The sequence below is a fragment of the Hyperoodon ampullatus genome, assembly GCF_949752795.1.
Source record: "Hyperoodon ampullatus genome assembly, chromosome: 10".
NCBI lineage: Eukaryota > Metazoa > Chordata > Mammalia > Artiodactyla > Ziphiidae > Hyperoodon > Hyperoodon ampullatus.
Window position 1 is genome coordinate 38260016 of NC_136923.1, and position 16868 is coordinate 38276883.

The 16868-nt window shown below is 36.7% G+C and overlaps 1 protein-coding gene across 1 annotated transcript in view; it reads right to left on the bottom strand.

Moving 5' to 3' along the window:
• DOCK3 (dedicator of cytokinesis 3) overlaps positions 1 to 16868 on the bottom strand; it is a gene marked incomplete at both ends in the record, with an annotated part of 415489 nt that overhangs the window by 275813 nt on the left and 122808 nt on the right. The window contains one exon of the mRNA XM_079712090.1: positions 16163 to 16259. Coding sequence (XP_079568216.1) covers positions 16163 to 16259 — 97 coding nt within the window. The remainder of the gene's footprint in view (positions 1 to 16162; positions 16260 to 16868) is intronic.

Here is a 16868-nt window from a genome sequence, read left to right on the forward strand (position 1 = left end):
CGCTACAGGCTCGCCCCGCACTCCGTGCCCCTCCCTCCCGCCCGGCCTGAGTGAGCCAGAGTTCCCGAAGAGGCTGCTCCTTTAACCCTTTCCTGTCTGAGCGAAGAACAGACGCCCTCCGGCGACCTACACGCAGAGGCGGGGCCAAATCCAAAGCTGAGACCCGGGAGCTGTGAGAACAAAGAAGAGAAAGGGAAACCTCTCCCAGCAGCCTCAGAAGCAGCGGATTAAAGCTCCACAATCAACTTGATGTACCCTGCATCTGTGGAATACATGAATAGACAACAAATCATCCCAAATTGAGGAGCCAGGAGTCAGTACTGTGCCTCTGAGGTGGGAGAGCCAACTTCAGGACACTGGTCCACAAGAGACCTCCCAGCTCCACATAATATCAAACGGCGAAAATCTTCCAGAGATCTCCATCTCAACACCAGCACCCAGCTTCACTCAACGACCAGCAAGCTACAGTGCTGGACACCCTATGCCAAACAACTAGCAAGACAGGAACACAACGCCACCCATTAGCAGAGAGGTGGCCTAAAATCATAAAAAGTCTGCAGACACCCCAAAACATACCACCAGACGTGGACCTGCCCACCAGAAAGACAAGATCCAGCCTCATCCACCAGAACACAGGCACTAGTCCCCTCGACCAGGAAGCCTACACAACCCACTAAACCAACCTTAGCCACTGGGGACAGACACCAAAAACAACAGGAACTACGAACCTGCAGCCGGCAAAAAGGAGACCCCAAACACAGTAACATAAGCAAAATGAGAAGACAGAAAAACACACAGCAGGAGAAGGAGCAAGATAAAAACCCACCAGACCTAACAAATGAAGAGGTAATAGGCAGTCTATCTGAAAAAGAATTCAGAATAATGATAGTAAAGATGATCCAAAATCTTGGAAATAGAATAGACAAAATGCAAGAAACAGTTAACAAGGACCTAGTAGAACTAAAGATGAATCAAGCATCGATTAAAAACACAATAAATGAAATGAAAAATACTCTAGATGGGATCAATAGCAGAATAACTGAGGCAGAAGAACGGATAAGTGAGGTGGAAGATAAAATAGTGGAAATAACAAATGCAGAGCAAAATAAAGAAAAAAGAATGAAAAGAACAGAGGACAATATCAGAGACCTCTGGGACAACATTAAACGCACCAACATTCGAATTATAGGGGTTCCAGAAGAAGAAGAGAAAAAGAAAGGGACTGAGAAAATATTTGAAGAGATTATAGTTGAAAACTTCCCTAATATGGGAAAGGAAATAGTTCATCAAGTCCAGGAGGCACAGAGAGTCCCATACAGAATAAATCCAAGAAGAAATACGCCAAGACACATATTAATCAAACTGTCAAAAATTAAACACAAAGAAATCATATTAAAAGCAGCAAGGCAAAAACAACAAATAACACACAAGGGAATCCCCATCAGGATAACAGCTGATCTCTCAGCAGAAACTCTACAAGCCAGAAGGGAGTGGCAGGACATAATTAAAGTGATGAAGGAGAAAAACCTGCAACCAAGATTACTCTACCCAGCAAGGATCTCATTCAGATTTGATGGAGAAATTAAAACATTTACAGACAAGCAAAAGCTGAGAGAGTTCAGCACCACCAAACCAGCTTTACAACAAATGCTAAAGGAACTTCTCTAGGCAAGAAACACAACAGAAGGAAAAGACCTACAATAACGAACCCAAAACAATTAAGAAAATGGGAATAGGAACATACATATCGATAATTACCTTAAATGTAAATGGACTAAACGCTCCCACCAAAAGACACAGATTGGCTGAATGGATACAAAAACAAGACCCATATATATGCTGTCTACAAGAGACCCACTTCAGACCTAGAGACACATACAGACTGAAAGTAAGGGGATGGAAAAAGATATTCCATGCAAATGGAAACCAAAAGAAAGCTGGAGTAGCAATTCTCATATCAGACAAAATAGACTTTAAAATAAAGACTACTAGAAGAGACAAAGAAGGACACTACATAATGATCAAGGGATCGATCCAAGAAGAAGATATAACAATTGTAAATATTTATGCACCCAACATAGGAGCACCTCAATACATAAGGCAAACACTAACAGCCATAAAAGGAGAAATCGACAGTAACACAATCATAGTAGGGGACTTTAACACCCCACTTTCACCAATGGACAGATCATCCAAAATGAAAATAAATAAGGAAACACAAGCTTTAAATGATACATTAAACAAGATGGACTTAATTGATATTTATAGGACATTCCATCCAAAAACAACAGAATACACATTTTTCTCAAGTGTTCATGGAACATTCTCCAGGATAGATCATATCTTGGGTCACAAATCAAGCCTTGGTAAATTTAAGAAAATTGAAATTGTATCAAGTATCTTTTCCGACCACAATGCTATGAGACTAGATATCAATTACAGGAAAAGAGCTATAAAAAATACAAACACATGGAGGCTAAACAATACATTACTTAATAACGAAGTGATCACTGAAGAAATCAAAGAGGAAATAAAAAAATACCTAGAAACAAATGACAATGGAGACACGACGACCCAAAACCTATGGGATGCAGCAAAAGCAGTTCTAAGAGGGAAGTTTATAGCAATACAATCCCACCTTAAGAAACAGGAAATATCTCGACTAAACAACCTAACCTTGCACCTAAAGCAATTAGAGAAAGAAGAACAAAAACATCCCAAAGTTAGCAGAAGGAAAGAAATCATAAAAATCAGATCAGAAATAAATGAAAAAGAAATGAAGGAAACAATAGCAAAGATCAATAAAACTAAAAGCTGGTTCTTTGAGAAGATAAACAAAATTGATAAACCATTAGCCAGACTCATCAAGAAAAAAAGGGAGAAGACTCAAATCAATAGAATTAGAAATGAAAAAGGAGAAGTAACAACTGACACTGCAGAAATACAAAAGATCGTGAGAGATTACTATAAGCAACTCTATGCCAATAAAATGGACAACCTGGAAGAAATGGACAAATTCTTAGAAATGCACAACCTGCCAAGACTGAATCAGGAAGAAATAGAACATATGAACAGACCAATCACAAGCACTGAAATTGAAACTGTGATAAAAAATCTTCCAACAAACAAAAGCCCAGGACCAGATGGCTTCACAGGCGAATTCTATCAAGCATTTAGAGAAGAGCTAACGCCTATCCTTCTCAAACTCTTCCAAAATATAGCAGAGGGAGGAACACTCCCAAACTCATTCTACGAGGCCACCATCACCTTGATACCAAAACCAGACAAGGATGTCACAAAGAAAGAAAACTACAGGCCAATATCACTGATGAACATAGATGCAAAAATCCTCAACAAAATACTAGCAAACAGAATCCAACAGCACATTAAAAGGATCATACACCATGATCAAGTGGGGTTTATCCCAGGAATGCAAGGATTCTTCAATATACGCAAATCAATCAACGTGATACACCATATTAACAAATTGAAGGAGAAAAACCATATGATCATCTCAATAGATGCAGAGAAAGCTTTCGACAAAATTCAACACCCATTCATGATAAAAACCCTGCAGAAAGTAGGCATAGAGGGAACTTTCCTCAACATAATAAAGGCCATATATGACAAACCCACAGCCAGCATCGTCCTCAATGGTGAAAAACTGAAACCATTTCCACTAAGATCAGGAACAAGACAAGGTTGCCCACTCTCACCACTCTTATTCAACATAGTTTTGGAAGTTTTAGCCACAGCAATCAGAGAAGAAAAGCAAATAAAAGGAATCCAAATTGGAAAAGAAGAAGTAAAGCTGTCACTGTTTGCAGATGACATGATACTATACATAGAGAATCCTAAAGATGCTACCAGAAAACTACTAGAGCTAATCAATGAATTTGGTAAAGTTGCAGGATACAAAATTAATGCACAGAAATCTCTGGCATTCCTATATACTAATGATGAAAAATCTGAAAGTGAAATCAAGGAAACACTCCCATTTACCATTGCAACAAAAAGAATAAAATATCTAGGAATAAACCTACCTAAGGAGACAAAAGACCTGTATGCAGAAAATTATAAGACACTGATGAAAGAAATTAAAGATGATACAAATAGATGGAGAGATGTACCATGTTCTTGGATTGGAAGAATCAACATTGTGAAAATGACTCTACTACCCAAAGCAATCTACAGATTCAATGCAATCCCTATCAAAATACCACTGGCATTTTTCACAGAACTAGAACAAAAAATTTCACAATTTGTATGGAAACACAAAAGACCCCGAATAGCCAAAGCAATCTTGAGAACGAAAAATGGAGCTGGAGGAATCAGGCTCCCTGACTTCAGACTATACTACAAAGCTGCAGTAATCAAGACAGTATGGTACTGGCACAAAAACAGAAAGATAGATCAATGGAACAGGATAGAAAGCCCAGAGATAAACCCACGGACATATGGTCACCTTATCTTTGATAAAGGAGGCAGGAATGTACAGTGGAGAAAGGACAGTCTCTTCAATAAGTGGTGTTGGGAAAACTGGACAGGGACATGTAAAAGTATGAGATTCGATCACTCCCTAACACCATACACAAAAATAAGCTCAAAATGGATTAAAGACCTAAATGTAAGGCCAGACACTATCAAACTCTTAGAGGACAACATAGGCAGAACACTCTATGACATAAATCACAGCAAGATCCTTTTTGACCCACCTCCTAGAGAAATGGAAATAAAGACAAAAATAAACACATGGGACCTAATGAAACTTAAAAGCTTTTGCACAGCAAAGGAAACCATAAACAAGACCAAAAGACAACCCTCAGAATGGGAGAAAATATTTGCAAATGAAGCAACTGACAAAGGATTAATCTCCAAAATTTATAAGCAGCTCATGCAGCTCAATAACAAAAAAACAAACAACCCAATCCAAAAATGGGCAGAAGACCTAAATAGACATTTCTCCACAGAAGATACACAGACTGCCAACAAACACATGAAAGGATGCTCAACATCTTTACTAATTAGAGAAATGCAAATCAAAACTACAATGAGATATCATCTCACACCAGTCAGAATGGCCATCATCAAAAAATCTAGAAACAATAAATGCTGGAGAGGGTGTGGAAAAAAGGGAACACTCTTGCACTGCTGGTGGGAATGTGAATTGGTACAGCCACTATGGAGAACGGTATGGAGGTTCCTTAAAAAACTACAAATAGAACTACCATATGACCCTGCAATCCCACTACTGGGCATATACCCTGAGAAAACCATAATTCAAAAAGAGACATGTACCAAAATGTTCATAGCAGCCCTATTTACAATAGCCCGGAGATGGAAACAACCTAAGTGTCCATCATCGGATGAATGGGTAAAGAAGATGTGGCACATACATACAATGGAATATTACTCAGCCATAAAAAGAAATGAAATTGAACTATTTGTAATGAGGTGGATGGACCTAGAGTCTGTCATACAGAGTGAAGTAAGTCAGAAAGAGAAAGACAAATACTGTATGCTGACACATATATATGGAATTTAAGAAAAAAAAAGGTCATGAAGAACATAGGGGTAAGACAGGAATAAAGACACAGACCTACTAGAGAATGGACTTGAGGATATGGGGAGGGGGAAGGGTAAGCTGTGACAAAGTGAAAGAGCGGCATGGACATATATACACTACCAAACGTAAGGTAGATAGCTAGTGGGAAGCAGCCGCATAGCACAGGGAGATCAGCTCGGTGCTTTGTGACCGCCTGGAGGGGTGGGATAGGGAGGGTGGGAGGGAGACGCAAAAGGGAGGGGATATGGGAACATATGTATACATATAACTGATTAAATTTGTGATAAAGCAAAAAAAAAAAAAAAGAAATATCCCTAGAATTTTAACAACAAAACAAATACTGTAAATTATTTAAGGCAAATGTATCATGATATGTAGTCATATCAAACGGACTTCTCTGCTCTTCAGTACAATAAACCACAGAATGTTAAACTTTAAAAAAAAAAAAAACAAAAAAAAAAAAACAATACATGGTACTGGATGACATGTTTATAGCATGGCTAATAAAGATGATTTGAAATAAAAAAAAAAAAAAAATGTGCTTATAAATAAAATGATATTGGATAAAAAAAAAAAAAAAAAAAAAAAAACTGAATAATGCAGTTAACACTGACTGAGTGCTTGAAGCTTTATATGCAATTTTATTTAATCTCTTACAACCCTTTGAAATAATTCTCTGTGCTATAAATGGGCATTATAAAGCTAAGACCTAAAAAGTAGACTAACATAGGTGAAAAACCAAGATCTGAGCCTAGGTCCAAAGCCCTTTCCTAGAATTTAACATACACTTGCTGATGCTATGATAAAAGTTAAACATAGAAAATTAGGTAGTGTCATTTCTTACCTTAAGCTCTTCTATACACATATTATTCACTTAACATTGGTAGTATTATTTCACAATATCATTATTGTTTTGATGAAAGCTTTAGGTTATTTTTTCCTAACAATCAAAATAATATATATTCACAATTCAAGATGTTGAAAACAAAGATTTGAAAAAGAAGACATCTAACATCTTAACCCCTCAATTAATCTCCATTAATATTTTGGTGAATTTTCCTCATTTTTTTCCCCAAATATGTTTTCAGAATATAGATGAAGTTATACTTTATAATTTCACATAAGTTCACTTTAGTATGTAACATACTATTTAAATTTTTCTAACAGCTCTTTAGATGTAAACACCAGCTTATCTGTGTCTTACTTGGACTACAGTTGGCACATTCAGGAAAGTAAATTTATGTCTGCTATTACAAATAATGCTTTAATGGAAATATTTATGAGATTGCAATTCAACCCACTCCCATATTTAACTTTATCTTAAAACAAATTCCCAGAATTAGAATTACTAGGGTCTGAAGAATCTGAAGGCTTTTCCCAAACTATTTTTCAAATGTGCCAACAAAAACTTGATATCAACCAGCAAAGTGGATATGGAGGTATTCATTTCAGCAAAAATTCAACAGCAGAGGATAATCTCCACTTTCTTACTTGTTAATTTGAAGGAAAATTTATTACTTCATTGATTTACTTTCCATGTCCTTGATTGTTTGTAAGACTTAATATTTCCCTAATGTAATGCTTTATGAATGGCTTGTTTTATCTTTTGCTGAATATCTGCAGGGTTTTTACTGGTTTTCTTAATGATCTGAACACACTCCATTTACAGAAAGATATTAATCTTTATAGTCACATATGTTGAGACTTGTTTCTCATAGTTTACTGTCTTTTATTTAAATTATTTTCCTTTTGTTTTCAAAATCAGATAAATCAGACTTTAGACATTGTTAACCTAGATTCATTTGGGCTCTTAAGTATACTTCTCAGAGGACAGCCAGGTAATTAACTGCCTCTTAGAAAAGTTAGATCAAGAAAAGAAATATAAGGTTTGAAATTAAGTACGGAAAACAAAGAGAGAATGTTTGGCTTTCTGATTTTAGTAACATAACAGATTTTTATTCTCTTCTTGTAGAAAGACATTTGGAAAAGACTTGTATTCATTTGTTTTGAATTCAATTGGCTACATGTCTGACCTCCTACCTGCATAAAAGAATAAGAACAATCATTTGACACTTGTGATATTAACAACAGATTAAAAAGAATTAACCAAAAACACTGCGGTTTGTTAAAATGGCAAAGAAAGGCAACATTCCATTCATCAAAAAGTGAATTTAAAAACTGTAATGGCAATTTCAAATTTGGGGTATAAAGTATAAAAATCATGACTTGCAGTAGTCCTCTTTCCAATACAGCCTCTCACTTTCAAGTTTTTCCATATCTCTGGAAAATTGGTAAGCAAATATATAAGCCTTAAAGCACACCTAAAAGATTTTTCAAATGTTAAGTGCTCTAAACTACTGCATCAAATAGCAGCTCTAATTTATCCAGAACATTTCTGAATAAGATGAGCTGTTGTAAAAGAAGACATCGTATCGGTATGATTTTAACTTTTAGGTACAATATATTTACCCTCACAAATGCATGTCAAGTTACCAAAACATATCAAAGGCAAGCTTGGGTGATTCTAATGATTCTTACCAACAACTTCATTACTTTTTCATGTTTTACCTAAAATTCACTTCTCCACATATATTAAAGTGTTGGTGAAGGCATTATTACACTATTTCACAAATAAATTTGGCAGAAACCTCTTCAGCTAGAGGTTACCCTGTGATTGAGTTTTGACCAACAGGAAGTAGGCAAGAAATGTTCTGAGCAACTTCCAAGAAGTATCCTGTAAAGGAAAGAGCATGCCTTTTTTCTTTCTCTTCCTCCTTCCTACAGCTGGCGTGCAGATGTGCTACCTAGAGCTAGGCATTTGGGGCTACAAAGCTGAAGCACTATAATGAGGAAGATAGAGCAGGAGGACAGAATGAGCCTGAGTCCTTTATGATGGTAGGTAGAGCTGCCATACCAAATCCAGACTGCCTATGCCTACTTGAAAAAGAAATAAAGGTCTATTTTGTTTAAGGGACGATTATTTTACATTTTTTGGAGGGGGTGCTGTTGCCACATAATCTTCATTCTAATAAATGAAACTACCATTTCAGAAGATGATAATAAGTAACTACTAAAATCACCATAAATTGTATGTGAGATATATCAATATTAAAAGAATTTAATTCAGAAGATAAATAATGAGTTATTAAGAGCCCTGGAGTCTAATGAACTTAGATTTGGGGTCCGGCTGAACATTTACTATTTATATGACTTTGGGCACATTCCTTATCCTCTCTAAGGATCAGTTTCTAATCAGTAATATGATGGGAATAATAGTAATTGTAGTGATAATTAAAATGAGGTAATGTATGTACAAAATGAAGCACAGGCACAAGGTAAGCACTCAAAATAAGTGGTGCTGGGAAAACTGGACAGCTATATGTGAAAGAATGAAACTAGAACACTCCCTAACATTGTACACAAAAATAAACTCAAAATGGATTAAAGGCCTAAATGTAAGGCTGGACACTATAAAACTCTTAGAGGAAAATATAGGCAGAACACTCTTGGACATAACCCACAGCAAGATCTTTTTTGATCCACCTCCTACAGTAATGAAAATAAAAACAAAAATAAACAAATGGGATCTAATTAAACTTAAAAGTTTTTACACAGCAAAGGAAACCATGAACAAAACAAAAAGACAGCCCTCAGAACGGGAGAAAACATGCATTAACTTCAATTACCCTAATGGCTAATTATATGGAAAATCTTTTCATGTTCTTATTGACTCTCCATATATCCTCCTTGATGAGCTGTCTATTCAAGTCATCTGCCCATTTTCTAACTGGTGAGAAATTATTGTTAGAATTACTGTTCAGTTTAGAAAGTTCTTTATATATCCTACATACAAGTTTTTTGACAGATATGTGATTTGAAAATATCTTCTTCCAGTCTATGACTTATCTTTTCATCCTTTAACAGGGTCATTCAAGAGCAAAATTTTTCATTTTGATGAAGTCCAATTTATCAACCTTTACTTTTATGGGTTATTCCTTTAGTGTCATGCTTAAGAATTCTTCACCTAATTGCAGGTCATGAAGATTTTCTCCTGTATGTTCTCCTAAAATTTTTATAGTTTTATGTTTAACATTTAGGTCTATGATGTATAACGGATGAGGTTTAAGTCAAGGTTTTTGTTTTTTGTTTTTGCCTCTGAATGTCCAACTACTCCACCTAACCATTTGTTGACAGGAGCATCTTTCCTCTGTTTAATTCCTTTTGCACCTTTGCCACAAATCAGTTGCCCTTACTTGACTGAATCTATGTCTGACCTCTCTATCCTGTTCCCTTAATCTATAATCTGTGTCTATCCCTCTGCCAATACCACTCCATCTTAATTACTGTAGCTATAGTAAGCTTTAAAATTAGGTAACATGATTCCTCTAACTTTATTCTTCTTTTGTATTCCCTTATAAATTTTAGAATCGCCTTCTCTATATTTACGAAATATCCTGCTAGGACTGTTTCAAGAATTAAATATACAGATCAATCTGGGTAGAACAGACATTTTTAATATCTGAGTCTTCCAACCCATGAACATGTCATGTCTGTCCTTTTATTTATTGTCTTCTTTGCTTTTGTTCATTAGCATTTTTGTGGTTTTCAGCATATAGAAATTGTATGTTTTGTTGGATTTATATCTAAATGTTTCATTTTTCAGCAATTGTAAATGGTATATGCTTTAAAATTTGGTTTCCAATTGTTCACTGCCAATATGTGGCAATATGATTGAGAGAGAGAGAGAGAGAGAGTTTGTGTGTGTATTTTGACCTGATATCCTGCAACTGAAAACTTACTTATTTTCAGAACTATCTTTTGTAAACTCTAGCGTTTGTGGATTCCTTGGGATTTGCTAGGTAGCCAATCATATCGTTTGCGAATACGAACAGCTTTATGTTTTCATTCTAATCCGCATGTGTCTTCCTTCCTTTTCTTGCCTTACTGCATTGGTTACGTATTCTACTACTAAGTTGAATTGGCTTGTTGAGAGCAGGCATCCTTACCTTATTCCCAAAAGAAGACTTTTATCATTAAGTATGATGTTTTCTGTACATTTTAATAAATGCCCTTTATCAGGGTGAGAAAGTCCCCTTATATTCCTAGTTTGCTAAGAGTTTTTATCATGAAAGTTGAATTTTCTCAAATGCTTTTTCTGAATCAATTGATACAATATGGTGGTTTTTCTTCTTTAGATTGTTGGTAGAATTCACCACTAGAACCATCTGTGCCTGAACATTTTTTTTAGAACGATTTTCATTATAAATTCAATTACTTTAATAGCTGTCAGATATTCACATTATCTATTTTGTCTTGGGTGAGTTTTGGTAATATGTGGTTTTCAAGGATTTGTTCTATTCCTCTAAACTGTCATTTATGTGTACAAAGTTGTATATAGTATTCTCTTATTACCCATTTAATATCTGTGGTATCTATAGTGATACCTCTTTCTTTACTCCGAATATATTGATAATTACTATTTTCTCTCCTTTTGCTAAATGTTTATCAATTTTATTGATATTTTAAAAAACTGGCTTTTGGTGTGATTGGTTTTTCCTCTACTGTTTTTCTATTTTTAATTTCATTAATTTCTGCTATTTTTTCCTTCATTCTGCTTGCTTAGGTTTAGATTCTTTTTTTGTTGTTACCTTTTTTTTTTTTTTTTTTTTTGCGGTACGCGGGCCTCTCACTGCTGTGGCCTCTCCCATTGCGGAGCACAGGCTCCGGACGCGCAGGCTCAGTGGCCATGGCTCACGGGCCCAGCTGCTCCTTGGCACGTGGGATCTTCCCGGACCGGGGCATGAACCCATGTCCCCTGCATCATCAGGCGGACTCTCAACCACTGTGCCACCAGGGAAGCCCTGTTGTTACCTTTTGACCCCCTTCATCTATTTTTCCGACTCCCCACTTCTGGCAACCACCAACCTGTCTCTGTTATCTATACCTATGTGCTTCTTTTTTTTTTCTTTTTTTTAAGGTTTCACATATAAAAGAGATCACATTCATATGATATCTATCTTTGTCTTTCTCCGCCTAACTTAAATTCATGAAGTAGGAGCTGAATTTGACACGTTTTTCTGTTATATGCACTTAATGCTATAAACGTCTCTCTCGGCATTGCTTTAGCTGCATCCCACAGATTTTAATACATTATATTTTCATTTACATTCAGTTTTAATATACTTTTTTATTTCTCTTGAGACTTTCTCTTTGATTACATGGATTATTTAGGAGTGGCTTGTTTAATTTCTAAGTGCTTCAATATTTTTCTGTAATCTTTCTGTTATCGATTTCTAGGTTGTCTCCATTATGGTCAGAATACCCTTTGTATGACACGAATTATTACAAATTTGTTAACAGCTGTTCTATGACCTAAGATATTGTCACTCTTGGTGAATGTCCCATGTATGCTTGAAAACAATCTTTATTCTGATTTCACTGGGTGGAATGTTCTAAAAATTTCCATTCAATCCTGATGGTTGACGGCACTGTTCAGTTCTTCCCTATCCTTGATAATTTTTAGTAGTTATATCCTTTAGTAAGCAAAGGGCTTATAAATCGCCAAGTATAATATCTTATTTCTCTAGTTTCAACTATTTTCTCCACTCAGTCCTTTAAGGTTTTACTTCATTTATTTCCCAGCTCTGTTTTTTGGTGCATGCATATTTAAGACTGCTATGTCTTTTTGATAAATTGATCTTTTTATTATTTTGTAATGTCCCTTTCTTCCTGGTAGTCTTCTTTATTCTGATACCAAATTTTTTCTACTAAAGTAAGTTTATTTATTTTTATTTACATTTATTTAAGGAAGAGATAATTCATACTTAATATTACTATCTCTTTTCAATAGCCATTCCAGTTTTCTTCTGATTAGTGTTTGCACAGTATGTATTTTTCTATCTCCTAACCTCCCTGTGTCATTGCATATGAAGTGAGTTTCTTATAGACAAAACACAGTTCAGTCTTTTTTGATCAATTCTACCATTTCCTACCTTTTAATTATTCATGTTAGGACTTAAGTCTGCCATTTTAGTACTCGTTTGTTCCCTCCATTTTACCTTCCTGTTTCCCCTTTCTTATGTTCCTATAGGTTACTTGTACATTTTTAGTACTCCATTTTGATTTATTTACAATATTTTTATTATATCACCATATAATACTTTCTTTAACATCTTTATTGGAGTATAATTGCTTTACAATGTTGTGTTAGTTTCTGCTGTATAACGAAGTGAATCAGCTATATGTATACATATATCCCCATATCCTCTCCCTCTTGCATCTCCCTCCCTCCTTATCCCACCCCTCTAGGTGGTTGAAAAGCACCGAGCTGATCTCCCTGTGTTATGCGGCTGCTTCCCACTAGCTATCTATTTTACATTTGGTAGTGTATATATGTCAATGTCACTCACTTCATCCCAGCTTACCCTTCCCTCTCCCCGTGTCCTCCAGTCCATTCTCTATGTCTGTGTCTTTATTCCTGTCCTGCCCCTAGGCTCTTCAGAACCATTTTTTTTATTCCACATATATGTGCTAGCATACGATATTTGTTCTTCTCTTTCTGACTTACTTCACTCTGTATGACAGACTCTAGGTCCATCCACCTCACTACAAATAACTCAATTTCATTTCTTTTTATGGCTGAGTAATATTGCACTGTATACATGTGCCACAACTTCTTTATCCATTCATCTGTTGATGGACACGTAGGTTGCTTCCATGTCCTGGCTATTATAAATAGTGCTGCAATGAACACTGTGGTACATGACTCTTTGAATTACCATATGATATTTTTTTTTTTTTTTTTTTGCGGTACGCGGGCCTCTCATTGCTGTGGCCTCTCCCGTTGCGGAGCACAGGCTCCGGACGCGCAGGCTCAGCGGCCATGGCTCATGGGCCCAGCCGCTCTGCGGCATGTGGGATCCTCCCGGACCAGGGCACGAACCCGTGTCTGCTGCATCGGCAGGCGGACTCTCAACCACTGCGCCACCAGGGAAGCCCCCATATGATATTTTTAATGACTGCTCCAGAGATTACAATGGTGTGTGTGTGTGTGTGTGTGTGTGTGTGTGTGTGTGTGTGTGTAACTTACTATAGCCTACTAGTATCAACATTTTACTACCCTGACACATTACTACACAATTCTGGGGTGACATCAGGTTTTTTGGTTTTTTTTTTAGCACTTCCTCTGTTTTCCACAATTTCTGATAGGAAATCTGTTGTCATTTCAAATTGCCCTTTCCCTAATAGCAATGTTTGGTTTCCCTTTCAAGATTTTTTCTTTGGCTTTAATTTTCAAAAGTTTAACTATAATGGGTCTGGGTATGGATTTCTTTAGGTTTATCGTGTTGGGAGTTCACTCAGCTTCTTGAATCTGCAGGATTATGTCTTTTGCAAATTTGGTAAGATTTAAGCCAATATTTATTCAAATATTTTTCAAATTGCACATCCTGTCCTCTCTGTCTAGTACTCTGATGCCTCAAATGTTATACCTTTTGTTATTGTCCCATAGGTCTCTGAGTCTAAGTTCACTTTTTCAATTTCTCTCCATTATTCAGACTACATAATTTCTACCGATCCATCTTGAAGTTCACTAACTCTTTCCTCTGTCCTTTCCATTCTGCTATTTAGCCTAACCAGTAATTTTTAAATTTTGGTTATTGTATTTTTCAGTTCTAAGCTTTTCATTTGATTCTTTATATTTTCTACTCATTTGCTGCAGTTTCTTATGTTTTCATTTGTTTCAAGAGAATCCATAATTGCTCACTGGAGCAGTTTTACAAAAGCTGCTTTAAAATCCTTGTTGATGATTCCAACATTTGTGTCATTTCAAAGTTAGCCTCTGTTGATTGCCTTTTCTTGTTAGAGTTGAGTTTTTCCTGACTTTTTCATATGACAAGTAATTTGGGGCTGTAGGCTGGACATTTTAAGTACTATACTATCACACTCTAATTCCTACTTAAATCTTTTATTTTAGTGAATGGTCAACCTGTTTAGATTCCGAATGTGATCGCAGGCTCACTTTTGTGGACTGTGATTCAAATGTCAATTTAGTTTATAAAGTCTCTCCAGTACTCCTTGGTTTTCTCTACTTACATGTTACCTATATGACAGAACTCCACTCCCCATTATCCTCAGCATGGACTTGAGTGGGGAGAAGCACTGCCTCATTTCAGCAGGGCAGGCATAGAAAATAATATTCAGGGGAGTGGAGAGTTGTGAAAGTCGAAGTACTACCCACAGGCTCAGTTGGGGAGGGTACCACCTTATTACTGCAAGGGGAGTGGAAATCAAAAGCTCCAACCACAGGCTCCTCTGTGGAGGAATGCTTCTTCCTTACTTCAGAGCATGGAAGAAAGTCGAGTTCTGCCTCAGAACTCCGCAGGGTAAGGGCACCATCTTGTTAATGCTGTGTAGTTGTGAAAGCCAGGGTCTCACCCACAGGCTCTGCTGAAGAGAGTTGCCACCTTGTAAATTCTGGTGGGGTGGAAGTCAGTCCTCCCTACAGGCTCTGCTGAGGAAGGGGACTGCTTCATTACTGAGCAGGGAAGAGGAGAAGTCAGAGTTTGACCCACAGGCTCCACTGGAGGGGGACATCTCCTTGTTACTGCAGGTGGGGGAAGGGTGTGTGTGAGACAAAGCTCTGGTCATGGATACTGCTGCTGTAATGCCTGTTTGAGTGTGAGGGGGTATAGATTTTATTGTGATGTTCTCCTAGAGAATGGATGGAATAGGTTAGGATGTTTCTATCTTGCTGGGCCATCCTTTGGCTACAGAGAACAGGCTTTCCTTGGTGCTATTTTTTTGTCTGCACTCATTAGCATTTCCAGGTTGTAGTCTTGTCTACAACCCAGGCCAAGATATATGGGAGGCAAGAAAAATAGACAATCAGGGAACTCACTCAATCCTTGAGTCTCAAGGTCCTTAGTCAGTCCACCTTCTTTTCCCTAACTTTCAGAGTTTTCTGGTAGGGTATTTCATGAGTTTTGTCCAGGATTTTTGTGATTAGTAGGAGAAAAATAGAATGTGTTTACTCCATCTTGTTCAGAACCCAAACCCTGTCACTTATTTTCAGTCTATATTTTTTGTGTCCTATCACCCTCTACTCTCTAAGTTTCCAGAGGATATGAACTGAGGTTTTATTATCCTAGTAATTGTTGGCTTGGCAAAAAGTATCATATATGACATAACCTTTAAGCTTATTAGCTGTAAGAAAGTGTTGATACAGCTTCTTGGCCTTTACCCACCATTAGGTTCACAAAGTAACTCTGAAGTTTGTTCATTCATTTAATAAAGACCTGTTTTGTGAAAGTTTCTGGGGATACAGCAATGAATAAGACAGCTAAAATCCTTGGTGTTATGGAACTTACATTCTATTGACTGGAATAGGATGGAGAGAACTGCAGGTATGTGAATAATGTGTTCTCTTCAGGTTGGACAAAACTCCAGTCTACTACATTTCAGTTAATATTAGGAACATACATTTGAAAAACTGGATATTCAGAAATCTATAAATTTGCAACTGGCACAAGTACAATAATTTTCTCACTTGGTACAATTAACTTTAATGATCTAGTAAACTAGTTATAAACTACTTACCACATAGAGTTGTTTCCACAGACTGGCCCATTCTTGCAGAGTTGCTGTAACTTCAGTCACAATAGAATCTTCAAGTGGAACCACAGTTTCATACTGCCTAGAACCAGAGCCACAACAAACAGTCCCATTATCTTTGATAAAATACCAGAATACTGTCTACTGACCTTTTCAACACATGTAAATCAAATTTAAATTCATGCAAATATAAAGAGAGGTATATCTAATTGAATACAGATTGTTTAGCAGTAATATACTGCAATAATATAAGTGAACTGAATTAATGTAAACAAGTTTCCTCAACTTGTCCACTGAGGAATTCTGGGTCTGGTAGAGGAACTCTGATCCTGGAAACAGAAAGGTACTAGGTTTCTCTCCAACTACCTTGTAAGCAACATCCATTATGGTGCTAGTCCCTGTGCTAACTGCCAAGGATTTATCAGTGAACAAAAATGGACAGGGTCCCTATCTTCAGAGAGCTCTCATTGTGGATAGGGAATTAGACAAATAATCACAACAGATATGAGAACGATGAATCTAAGAAAGAAACCAAATTGTACTATCAGAGATTTTAGCTGGGAGACACGACTAAAGAAGAGAAGATCAGTGAAGTCTTCTCTGAAGAAATGACAATGCCCAAAAGATGCAAAAAGGTCACGACAGAAAAGTTTGCTGTGAGGGAGAGGTGTGGTGTCATCTGCAGAGGAAA